The sequence below is a fragment of the Dipodomys merriami genome, unplaced genomic scaffold (genome assembly GCF_024711535.1).
Source record: "Dipodomys merriami isolate MVZ:Mamm:240054 unplaced genomic scaffold, mDipMer1.0.p SCAF_19, whole genome shotgun sequence".
NCBI classification, from domain to species: Eukaryota; Metazoa; Chordata; class Mammalia; order Rodentia; family Heteromyidae; genus Dipodomys; species Dipodomys merriami.
The window spans coordinates 27431410-27444529 of NW_027203270.1; the positions used below are offsets into that span (position 1 = coordinate 27431410).

Consider the following 13120-nt stretch of genomic DNA (forward strand, 5'->3'; position numbering starts at 1 on the left):
ATATGCATTTAAATACATGTATTTTTTTGTTTTTATATGTGTAATAAATTTTTAACAAGGGATATATCAGAGGCTATGGGAAGATATGAAATAATTTTGCATCATTTATTAAAGCCTTGAATCCTTCCCTAAGTCTTATGCCAAATTCTACACACCATGTGTCCAAGGAAATATCTTTTGTTTGTTTATTTAGAAACCAATTCTAGCTTAGAAAACATATACAAGTATGGTTCATAACTTTGGAAGCAAGTATCACTTCTAGTCTGGATTTCTATTCTTGCAAGAAAAATTTTGCTTCCAAAACATGATATATCTAAACCTCTCCATTTTAGTCAGTCAGAAGTTAGTGTAAAATACTAGGGGTTAACTCTTCACCTCTTGTGTGAAAAACCTCCACATCATGGTCTTCACATGAACCTACAAGGCAATGATATCCTTCCCTATGGAACAGAAAACTAATCCACAATAACCTCATAAATTCAAAATGTTAAAAACCATTAGTGTCATTAAATCTGAAGCTAAATCAATCAGTACTCACATACAATTTCCTACTCAAACTATCACTTCACTACAAACACATATGTATAATTTTTGAAATTGTGCTTTTATGGCTTTCACTGACATGTGGCAACTTTTAAGCACTAAGTTGTTTAGCACATAATTTTAATTCTTCCTTTTGGTTGCTTACAGTTTTCTACAATGCCCTTTCTGCATGATTCTAGTACACTCTATGCTAGTTCTCTTGCCTGTCCAACTACTTAAAACTGCTTTAACCATAAATTTCAAAAACTTTACTTTGACCATAATTTCACAGCTTAACTTTTTTTCAAATTCTTCATTCAGAGCAACCTGAATTGAAGCTGAGAGAAAAATGCCTTTAACAGTTGCTCAATGTTCTTCAAAAAGCAAAAAAAAGCATAATGAAACTGATGCTCATCTGAACTCCACCCATCTCCAATTTCAACACAGCAAGTCACCTGTTTGTTCTTAGGGCAAATTGAGAAGCACACATATTGGTATTGGATATTGCTGAAGATAATTTATGCAATCATAAGCCAAAGATGCTACGTTGACAAAAAGAAAACCATACAAGTAAGCAAACCCTAACACACTTGAGACACGCCCTCCCGGTATATAAAGGCTTGTCTCTGTCCTCGGCAGCAGGCACTCCCTGAGCTAACCAGTACCACCATGTCTGTTCGGTACACCTCAAGCAAGCAGTTCTCTTCCTCCCGCAGTGGAGGAGGAGGAGGAGGAGGAGGAGGAGCATCATCCCTCAGAATTTCCAGCAGCAAAGGGTCCCATGGTGGGGGATTTAGCTCAGGAAGATTCAGTAGTGGCTCCTTCAGCCGTGGGAGTTCTGGTGGAGGCTGCTTTGGGAGCTCCTCAGGTGGCTATGGAGGAGGTTTTGGTGGAGGGAGCTTCGGTGGGGGCTTTGGAGGAGGCAGCTTTGGTGGGGGCTTTGGTGGAGGCAGCTTTGGTGGGGGCTTTGGTGGAGGTAGCTTTGGTGGCGGTAGCTATGGCGGTGGAGGCTACGGTGGTGGAGGATATGGCGGTGGAGGAGATGGTGGCCTTCTCTCTGGAAATGAAAAAGTAACCATGCAGAACCTGAATGATCGCCTGGCTAGCTACTTGGATAAAGTGCGGGCTCTGGAAGAATCAAACTATGAGCTGGAAAGTAAAATCAAGGAGTGGTATGAAAAACATGGCAACTCGAGCCAGAGAGAGCCTAGAGATTATAGCAAATACTACCAAACCATCGAGGACCTTAAAAATCAGGTAAGCAGCATTTTAAAATCCAACCTTAAATCTATTTCTATCCATGTAGTGCAGGTAAGTAAATAAGAACTTAAGCCTAATGTAGCTATTCATTGCATGCACCTAAGGTACTTGCTTCTAAACATAATGTAGTGTCATCTAAGATAAATATTTGTGATGGTATCATCGTGGCAGTCTTCATCCAGTAAATGTTGATGAGAGACTACTGAGAATGTTTTAGGTTTCTAATGAGCATATAATGAGTCCATAGTTAAAATATATTAGGTCATTTACAAATGTAGGCACTAAAAGAAATATTAAATGGAAAATATTGATAACAAGCCACTTCTGGTACTGATGTTTCAGGAAACATGAATTCTACACCATGGAAATGAAATACTATATGCCTCCAGGGAATCTGTGACCTTTGCCTACAAATTGGCTACAAGTTCAGGGTACACATACTTAGGAAGTATTTAGAGTAAATTATATACAGATATGAGTCAGTTAAAAGTTGGCTGAAATGCATGAAAACTGCATGGCAAAAAAGAGAAAGACACTTACTGGAATCCAGCTACACAATTCCAGTGAGTTTTTAGAACAGAATTACACCAAAGAGCACTGAAACTTCATGAGAATTGAAGTATCTGGGTTGGCTGGTGGTTTTCTATTTAAGCTATTTAAACTATTCTCCCTCAAGACTCTGGGAGAAATAACAAAAGCAGAGTTCATCTACACCACTGTAAAAGCCACATCTTCATCTGACCTCTTTTTAAATAATTTGTGCCTCTCTTTCCAGATCCTCAGTCTTACAACAGACAATGCCAATGTCCTTCTTCAGATTGATAACGCCAGGCTGGCAGCCGATGACTTCAGACTGAAGTAAGTTAAGTGAATGTGGTCCAATATTGTTTTCAACAATGATTTTTAGATAGATACTCAAAACAAGATTTACAATTTCCTGAATTCATCCAAATGGTACAAGAATTGTCTAGGAAATTTCCTTTTCACTATTACCTTTTAAACAATTTTTAAAGAAAGAAAATGCATTAAAAGGAACTAACATCTAGCCTTCTCTGTATTAAATCACCAACACTCCTGTGTAGACTAGTGTATTTTAATGTTAGCATTGATATATTAAACCTACTTTATATTTGCTTTGTAAACAATCTCTGCTGAGAGATGGTTTCTAGTATTTGTATCATACTTGTTTCAGGTATGAGAATGAAGTGGCTCTGCGTCAAAGTGTGGATGCCGACATCAATGGGCTGCGCAGAGTTCTGGATGAGCTGACCCTCACTAAGTCTGACCTGGAGATGCAGATAGAGAGCCTGACTGAAGAGCTGGCCTATCTGAAGAAGAACCATGAAGAGGTGACACAAAACTCTATTTCTCCCAGCCAAGAAAAGGTTCGTTATGGTCCTGGCACAGTCATTAAACCTATGTGTTCCTCAAACAGGAAATGCGAGACCTTCAAAACGTGTCCACTGGTGATGTTAATGTAGAAATGAATGCTGCCCCAGGTGTTGATCTGACTCAACTTTTGAATAACATGAGAAGCCAATATGAACAACTTGCTGAGCAAAACCGTAAGGATGCTGAAGCCTGGTTCAATGAAAAGGTAAGTGAATCCCTCTTTATAAGGAAGTCCATGGAAGTTTTCTTATCTTGCCAGGGTTTTCTCATCTTTTCATCTGTTTTTACTATTCTAGAGCAAGGAACTGACTACAGAAATTGACAGCAACATTGAACAAATGTCCAGCCATAAATCTGAAATTACCGAATTGAGACGCACTGTGCAAGGTCTGGAAATAGAACTACAGTCACAACTGGCCCTGGTATGTTAAAAGTCCTCTGAAAAAATGTTTATTGTATTATACAAGGTCTTCACTCATACAAAGCTGAGGACAAGAAACTAGAAACAAACCAGAAGTTCTAGGTTCATGGAGAAAAAGAATTATTAGCATTGATGTAAGAGGGTTGAAATTCCAATGCTGCCATTAGACATAAAACAAATTCTAGTCATTTTCCTAAAAATTTCTTCTAGGATGTCTTATTGCATACTTTGATAAGTTTCAAAATACTGAATTGACAAGGTCACTAAACAACAACAAAATCTTTCCAGAAACAATCCCTGGAATCCTCGTTGGCAGAAACAGAAGGTCGCTACTGCATGCAGCTCTCACAGATTCAGGCCCAGATCTCCTCCTTGGAAGAACAGCTCCAACAGATCAGAGCCGAAACCGAGTGCCAGAATACAGAATACCAACAACTCCTGGACATTAAGATCCGACTGGAGAATGAAATTCAAACCTACCGCAGCCTGCTAGAAGGAGAAGGAAGGTAAAATTCAAAACTGAACACTTACTCCAATTTTTCATTCAATATTTCAGATAGTGAGACTTATTACTCAAAGCCTAGGGAAAATGCCAGAGGATGGGAGGCAAGAAGGGAAGTGGAAGGCAAGCAGTCTGGTTTTCTCATAGATTTGGTCCAAGCATGATTGGTGAAGGCCTGCGGCTCCCGCCTGTAATCCTAGATATTCCAGAGGCTTAGATAAGATGGTGGTTCAAAGTCAGGCTGAGCAGGGAAAGTCTGTGAGACTCTTATCCCCAGTTGACCACCAAAAAGCCAAAAGTGAAGCTGTGGTTCTAGTGGTAGAGTACCTGCCTTGAGCAAGAAAGACAAAGGAAACTGCAAAGCCGAGAGTTCAAAGCCCAGGACCAGCACAAAAAGAAAAACAGCAAAAGCCTGACTCTTAGGGTTGTATGCTTTTTGTTCTGAATTCTAAACACACTCGGCATGCTTGCAGTTCCCTCAGGGGACATTTTGCTTGTTTGCTCCAAGAAACATGGCACCGCGAGCGTGCTCTAGTCCCCAAGCTAAGACATAACCAAATATGGCCTCACCTCACTTAGTTCCGGAGGCGGTGGATCCTACGGCGGCGGACGCGGCGGCGGAAGTTCCGGTGGCGGCAGCTACGGCGGAAGTTCTGGCGGTGGCGGCCACGGCGGAAGTTCCGGCGGCGGCTATGGCGGCGGCAGCTCAGGCGGCGGCGGCCATGGAGGCAGTTCCGGCGGCGGCTACGGCGGCGGAAGTTCCAGCGGCGGCTACGGCGGCGGAAGTTCCGGCGGCGGCGGTGGTCATGGCGGCAGTTCCGGCGGTGGCTATGGCGGCGGTTCCAGTGGAGGCCAGAGCGGAAGTGGTGGCTTTAAGTCTTCTTCTTCCGGATCCGCTGGAGAGTCATCTAAGGGACCAAGGTCAGCAGAAAATATCTGGGGTAATCAGCATTAGTTTTAACTTTCTGTGATGGTTTGACCTTTTCTTTCTTTTGCTCTTTAAGTTCAAGAGCTGGTTTGTTGTTTTGTTGTTTCTTTTTTAAATGAAATATTAGGATCTTCATTTGCATTTTTAAATAAACTATATCTTGACACCAAACGGCCTGGCCTATCTGCCACTCATAACTTAAACGTCCCTTGGGCTTAATTTTAATTTTCTTTCTTTAAATTAAAAAAAAAGATTTAAAAAAATATATATGCTTATGAATTAGCCTAGGAGCCTTACAATTTGGCCTACAAATTGGCCTAAATCCTAATTTTTTATTGTTATTATTCATGCAGATACTAACAAAACCAGAGTAATCAAGACCATTATTGAAGAAGTGACACCTGATGGTAGAGTCCTTTCATCCATGGTTGAATCAGAAACCAAGAAACACTACTATTAAGCTACAAAGAGAGGAACCAGTCTCCCTCCACACAGCCCGTTCTACACAGATGCATGGAAGACAAAACCGTGCAAGAAAATGCTGTGGAAATGGCCTGTGGAAGTAGGCTTGCTCCTTGAACATAAGGTGTCTGAAAGGTGTTCTGTGATTTCTATATTTCTTTTTCTCACTTTACCAGAAAGTATTCTTTTGATGATGAAAAAAAAAAAAAGGAAAACTTTCTGTACTCATTTACTAATGAATTTCAATAAACTTTCTTACTGGTGCAAATTTACCTAAATTTGTCAAGAGTTTATATTCGTCGTCATATGGGTATCCTCAGACCAAGATAATCTTACTTGAGTGAAAAAGTCCATGAATCCTCAGGTATAACTCAACACTATTCAGGAAACTCTCAGCACTCTGGCTTTAAATTATTACATTTGTGCTACTTTTAAAATCCCAAGACCCTTCTTACCTAAAAGTAAAACTGGAAATTTCATATATTCTGGTTCTTTTCCTTCTTATATTTGCCTGCCCTTATTTTCTTCCAATTACCATATTACTTTTTGGTTGCTATTCTGCTTAAAAGATACTTTCAATACCTGCCAACCCAACAGAAATCATGTCAAAATCATCACACTCAGCAAAATTATTTGGTGTCAGGTGATGCTAATGTGGACAAAAGCACACATCTAAAGTCTCCTGTCCCCTCCCCTCACCGCCGCCAGTGATTATTACTAAAGACCTGGTACTTCCAGAGTAAGCTCAAATATATCCACCAGTAGAAACCAAGCTGACATTACTAGTACTCGGCTAAGGATACTATGGGGGATGAGGGATGTAGAGCTGGAGCTGATATATGCCCCATGTTCCCTAGTGGTTCCCTAGATTGTGTCCACCAAGTAACAGTCAGCACCCTTGATGTGAGCTCCACTTTTTCCTGGGATCTGAGCCTTGAGCCTCTGTGTTATTTGGGACTCTACTTTGTAGACCCTAATTCTCTTACAGTTCCAGCCTGTGCTCTGGAGGTCAGTAGCCCTCCAAGGAGGACTACACTCTCATTTCCTTTGCATCAAGAATCTCAGAAGAGAAAGCCTTGTTCACATGTATACCTTAAGAACCTTTAGAAAGCTAGATTTTAATCCTAATGAGATGAGTACTACGTCTATCTTACTCATCAATGTAAACTCAAACAGCACAGTTCTCAACACATAAATAAATAGCTAAGGCTCAATAAATACTGGCTGAGTGACAACATAAATGAGCCATGTCCAAATGAGCAAATACCCACAGCATCACCCAAGGCAAATCTAGAAATGCTGGGATTTAAAAATAATAAAGAGTAATTATCATCGAAGTTCACTACTGGCATGTGCCATCATGAAACCCATCACTTGGTACAATTAATATACAATACTTTAAAAATAGACCTTGTAAAACAAAAGAAAAATGGAAGAATAAAGTTACTAGAAAAAAAGTGTTCATGTCACTCAAGGTCTCCAAAGTACTGGGATCTTTGCTAGTTCTCCAGCTTCAGTACTTCTTCCATGGAAAATATCCACACTCTGGTAAAGGCTGTCCCTAACTTTTACTCTTGAGTAATAGCAATCCCATTTCCCAGCAGGTGATTTTAGGAGCCTCAGACACTGAGTCATAACCAGTGAGGACAGACATTGAATCTGCGTAGTTCCTCAAGTACCTTCTGGGGTTGTTAGGACAAGGTAAGGACTGAAGCAAACAGCTCCCTTCAGGGTTGAATAAAAGCTGTAAACACTGGTGCAAAGAGAACCCTCCCCATCACAAACAAGGGAGAGAAGTCACAGCAGCAGCCACAGCAACAGTTGGAAAAGGGACAAAGCTACTGGCCCAGGTCAAGAGCTTGATACATAGCACCAGCAGTAAAATCAATCAATCAATCAAATCTTTTAGTCACCAATTACAAGACCTCAGCAGGAGGAGGGAAGGGTTTGGAGTGCCTGATGGTTTGGTTCAGTGAGTCAAGTCCACTAATTCATTCAACACACATGGATGGAGCATGATAGATCAAGCTAGGTCCTGGAAATAAAAAATGGTTAAGACATTGCCATGGCATATAATATGTATCATGGCAGATGTATATATGTCAGGTGAGGAGAAGCATAGGCCAAGAATCATGACCTCCAAGCCAGAATGGCATGTCACAGACTAATTAAAAGGTGGAAAGCAAATTCTTGAACCATCAAAGGCCCTAGTTACAGATGCTGCAGTGAGGCACCCAGCGTCACCATGGCTTCTATAGTAAAATCTCTGCACAGTCATTTTTTTCTTACCCATCATCACATCTATGAAGTCCTTTTATGCCCTGTGAGAGAACAGAGTCATATTTTCTGAATGTTAGGCCTTAGACTTCCTAGGGGAACAATATCTTGCCTACTAAAGTAGTCATCCTGATTTTCTTCCCTTTCCATCTTGCATGGCCTTATCAGAGGCAGCCATTACCAAATCTAATGCCAATCACCAAAATTAATGCCAGTCTCATCGTTTTATTTTCACTACCCTGTCTCAAGACATCTTAGTATCTCTCTGCAACCAGCTTTCTACTGGTTTCTGGTCCCTCCGCTCACTCCCTTCCCATCCATTCCCCATACAGCAGCCAGAACAATCTTTCTAAAATAAGCTCTCTGCTCAAATCTCCCAACAGCTTCTTCCCTCTATGCTCAGAGTCAAATTCCAAATCCCTCAACTAGACAGACTCTTTCAATATAGTTCATGCTGGCCCAGAACTCACTCTATAGCTCAGGCTAGTCTTGAACTCATGAGTTTCTGTCCCCAACCTATGAAAATGTAGGCTACCAAGATAAACTACCCAAGAAGTCTCTGTAAAGGCATTCCCCTGCCATCTTCTTGCCCTGTACACACACGTTTCCCTCCCTGGTGTGGGTATGAGTGTGGGTGATTTGAGTGTGTCCTTCCAGTGGTACATCTGTGGGAAGCTTAGTCCCAGTGAAACAATGTTCAGACAGTGGTAAGATCTTTCAGAAAGAAGGACTGACTGGTGGGCACTGTGAGTGGTTGTGGGCTCTGTCCTGGGAAGAAATGGATGAAGCTCATGTGCAATCTGATCAGTTCTCTGACAAGGGTTTTGAAGGGACGATCCTGCCCTTCCTGTGCTCTCACTGCTGTCCCTTCCCTCTCTCACACACTCTCTGGGTGATGCATCCTCATGAGCGCCTTATCCAGGCCAAGCAGAGACCAATCTATACTCACAGAGCCTCTTTCCATTAGAAAGGCCTCAGCCTCAAGGATCCCATTATAGCAAGGGGAAGTGGGCTAACACATGCTAGGGCTACATGTGAGTGTTCTGTTTATGTTCTCCCAGAATGTCCCTCCAATTTCCTGGCCTGGATAGTACTTTCTGGTCTTCCTAAATGTTTTCTTATCGATGTAAATTAAGGTTCTCTTATGATAAGTTCTCGTAGTTTCCTTCCCGAGTTTTTTGTTTGTTTTGGTTGGTTGTGGGTCTTGAACTCAGGGCCTGGGCACAGTCCCTGAGACTCTTTATGCTCAAGGCTAGCACTCTACCAATTGAGCTACAGAGCCACTACCAGTTTTTGAGTGGTTAATTGGAGATAAGAGTCTGCCCAGGCCAGATTTGAGCCATCATCCTTAGATTCAGCCTTTTTGTTGCTAGGATCACAAGTGTGAGCCACGGGCTCCTGGATTTTTATTTTTATTTTTTTGGCTAGTTCTGGAGCTTGAACACAGTGTCTGAGCATTGTCCCTTAGTTTTTTTATTCAAGGCTGGTACTATACCACTTGAGCCACAATTCCACTTTGATAGTTCATTGGAGATAAGAGTTTCACTAATTTTGCTGCCCAAGCTGGGTTTGAACCACAATCCTCAGGCCTCAGCTTCCTGAGTAACTAGGATTACAAGCTCATTACATTACTCATGTAATGGGCTTATTACAAGCATGAGCCCAATGCCCTCCCTGATTTTTTTAAAAACAATTTATAATTGTGATTAAAATAATGGCTACTTACTTAAGACTGTCTCTCCACTACACAATAGGCTCCACAAGAATGGAGAAATGTGTTTTAGTTGCTTCCCCTCTGTGCTCTTGGCACAGAATAAATGCTCATCAAATATTTCTTAAATAATGAATGAATGGCATTTGATAGACAGCATGGCTATAGTCTGGAGTTTTATTGTGCTATTAATTTGAAATACTGGGGGAAAACTCAAAGGAATGGTTTTATGCCTTTCATTAAAGAGGAATTTTTGTGCTTTTCTTTTTTCCCTAAGATGATTCTGTGTACTGAAAAGACCATCACACCAAGTGACAAGGCCTATTCTGGGCTTTATTCACCCAGCTTGATGCTATGTGTTCTTTAACACTTCTTTTTTTTTGGGGTGGGGGGGTCCGGTCATGGGGCCTGAACTCTGGGCCTGGGCACTGTCCTCAGCTCTTCAGCTCAAGGCTAGCGCTCTACCACTTGAGCCACAGCACCACTTCCGGCTTTTTTCTTTTTGCTTATGTGGTGCTGAGGAATCGAACCCAGGGCCTCATGCATGCAAGGCAAGCACTCTACCACTGAGCCACCTTTCCAGCCCAAACATTTCTATTCCTTAGTTTCTTCATCTTTGGAATAGACAAAGGAAATTTCCCTCTTCTTAACTGCTTCCTTCCTATAAAATTCAAATGAGATAATACCCAGGAAATCCCTTGAAGCTTAATCAGCCTATCAATGTAAGTCAATCTTGTATTTAAGTCATTGTGCTCTGGAGGGGGGAAATAGATTCTGAGTCTGGTGCTGGTGCCTTGAGCCTGTAATCCTAGCTAGTCAGTAGACTGAGATATGAGGACTGAGGTTCAAAGCTAGCCAGGAAGGAAAGCCCATAAGACTCTTAGTCCAATTAAGCCCTAGAAAGCCAGAAGTGGAGCTGTGGATTCTTAAGCAATAAAACTAAGGCACGGGGCTTAGGCCCTGTGTTGAATCCCAAGGACCAGCACAAAAAGAAAAAGAAAAAGAAAAAAGAAGTTTCTGAGCTCCTAAGGACCCAGGCTGAAGCAGATTCATCCTGAGCACCTGAGCAGCAACAGCCATTTGTAGGGGTGTGCTGCCCCCTAGTGGAAAGAGAGCACAGAACAAGTTTGGTCCACAAATGGGATTGCCAAAGAAGTGGCTTACTAGAGCGAAGAAGAAAGAAGAAGAAAGAAGAAAGAAGAGAAGAAGAAGAAGAAGAAGAAGAAGAAGAAGAAGAAGAAGAAGAAGAAGAAGAAGAAGAAGAAGAAGAAGAAGAAGAAGAAGAAGAAGAAGAAGAAGAAGAAGAAGAAGAAGAAGAAGAAGGAAGAAGAAGAAAGAAGAGGAGGAGGAGGAGGAGGAGGAGGAGGAGGAGGAGGAGGAGGAGGAGGAGGAGGAGGAGGAAGAGGAGGAGGAGGAAGCAGCTTGTTGTCTTTCTTTTTGGTGGTACTTAAATTCTCATATAATGTGATTTTATATAGTGTTCATGAAAATGACAAATCAATGTAGTGAGGACACAAAGTCTTTTCAAAATTTTCACATAAAAAATGAAGGGGGGAAAGGGAGAGAATGCAGTCAAGAATTCATTATATATGCCACAAAATTAAGAAAAGTAAGGGAAGAGGTGGGTCAAAGGGGGGGTGAGAATGTTGGAGGGGTGACACTGATCAAGATGCATTGTATTCCTAAACTGCTTCGTTAAATGGCAACTCCCTTGTACAAATATGTAAAGACTTATTTAAATGTAATATGGAAGCCAGGTGCTGTTGGCTTACACCGGTAATCCTAGATATTTAGGAAGCTGAGATCTGAAGATCACCATTCGAAACCAGCGGAGGCAGGAAAATCCATGAGACTCTTATCTCCAATTAACCACCACAGAAGTGGAACTGTGACTCATGTGGTAAAGCACTACCCTTGAGCACAAAAGCTCAGAAACAGGGCCCAAGCCCTGAGTTCAAGTCCCCAAACTAGCACCAAAAACAAGCAATAATGTTTTGCTTTCCTTCCCACCCCCCCCACCTGTGGTAATACTGGGATTAGAACTTAGGACTAGGTCATGCCCCTTGCACTTCTGGCTTAGTTATTTTTTCAGATAGGGTCATGTATTTTTTGCCTGGCCTCACTTAGACCTACTAACACTTTCCACATAGCTGGAATCACATCACACCCAACCATAGCCAGCTCTTTTTGTGAGAAGGGGTTTCACAAACACTTTTGCCTTTCTTCTGGCCTCAAACCACAATCTTCCAGATGGCTGCCTTCCAAGTATCTGAGATGTTGATATACACCATGAAGCCTGTCTCTTCTGTTGTTGTGGGGTTTTCAATATATTCTTTTGAAAACATTTTATTTACATATAAGATTGCAAACACATTACACCAATTAGTTGTCTAATTATTACTTAATAATTATAATAAATAATTAGTCATGATTAATAGTGCCTAGTAATAATAATATGTATGCTGGTTAAATGATAATCAGACATGGGAAAAGTTCACAATTCTTACTATAGGCTAATCTACTAATTATTTGATATTTCCATTTAAATGATTAAGAAAAACAATTTATACAACATGTTAAGATTATGGATGGTGATCTATAAAGTAGGTGTTTATATCAGCATGCATTCTTTTCTTTAAATTTTAGTGAGGATTTATTTAGTACAACAGGGGTAAAGCAGGAAGAAACAGAAAGGGAAACATGTCCTGCTCCCCATGCTGGAAATCAGTTAAAGACAAAATGTCAGCTGGGTGTTTGTGGCTCAGGCCCGCAATCCTGGCTCCTCAGGAGGCTGAGATCTGAGTATCAAGATTCTAAGCCAGCTCAGGCAGCAAAGTCCATGATACCTCTACCTCATATATTTGGAATATATATATATATATATATATATATATATATGCATATATATGCCAGTACTGGGGCTTAAACTCAAGACCTGGGCACTGTCCCTAGTTCTTTCTCTCAAGGATGGCACTCTACCAATTGAGCCACAGCTCGACTTCCAGCTTTTGGGTGGTTATTTGGAAATAAGAGTCTCACAGAGTTTCCTACTGTAGCTGGCTTTGAATTGAGATCCTCAGATCTCAGCCTCCTGAGTAGATAGAACTACAGGCATAACCCACTAGCACTGGGCAATATATTTTTAATAACATGGTTTGGGGGTTTTGGTTTTGGGGTTATTTTGCTCTCGTGGGATAAAAATATAGTTCTGTGGTTAATGAGCCTTTATAATTGAGCCTCTACTGTAACTGACACCCTACCACCATCTTGCTTTACGTTTCACACTTGATACTATCCTCCACAAGATAATGATGGCATATTCTTAGGTTCTAGATGAAAGAAAGTGAAGAATTACTCATGCAAAATTAGAAGCTCAAATAATGAACTCAAAATACAACAACCCCTAATTTATGTCAAGATAACAAACATCCTGAAGCAATACCCAGGCATGTTAGACCTTCATTATATTTTTTTAAATCTCCCAATTACACCTCATCTAAATGATGCCATTCTTTTTTTTTTTTTTTTGGCATTCAGAACTCAAATAGGAACCACCCACCCCCCACACTCCTCCAGGAACTGTGCATAAAAGCCCAAGGAAACCATCCCCACAAGCTACTCTACTCATTTTGAGGTTCAGCTCTC

General features: G+C 41.1%; 1 protein-coding gene and 1 long non-coding RNA gene across 2 annotated transcripts in view; one reads left to right on the forward strand and one right to left on the reverse strand.

Annotated features, from left to right (window-relative positions):
• LOC138831037 (uncharacterized) overlaps nt 1–4820 on the reverse strand; it is a 95637-nt gene extending 90817 nt beyond the window's left edge. Inside the window, exon 1 of the long non-coding RNA XR_011373100.1 lies at nt 4668–4820. This is a non-coding gene — a long non-coding RNA (uncharacterized lncRNA). The remainder of the gene's footprint in view (nt 1–4667) is intronic.
• Krt10 (keratin 10) lies at nt 1192–5746 on the forward strand. The gene is made up of 8 exons (XM_070028069.1): nt 1192–1779; nt 2558–2640; nt 2975–3131; nt 3218–3379; nt 3471–3596; nt 3884–4101; nt 4677–5038; nt 5379–5746. Exons 1-8 carry the CDS (start codon nt 1192–1194, stop codon nt 5483–5485), a joined length of 1803 nt encoding a protein of 600 aa, XP_069884170.1. The 3' UTR covers nt 5486–5746.
• Nucleotides 5747–13120: the final 7374 nt, after the last annotated feature.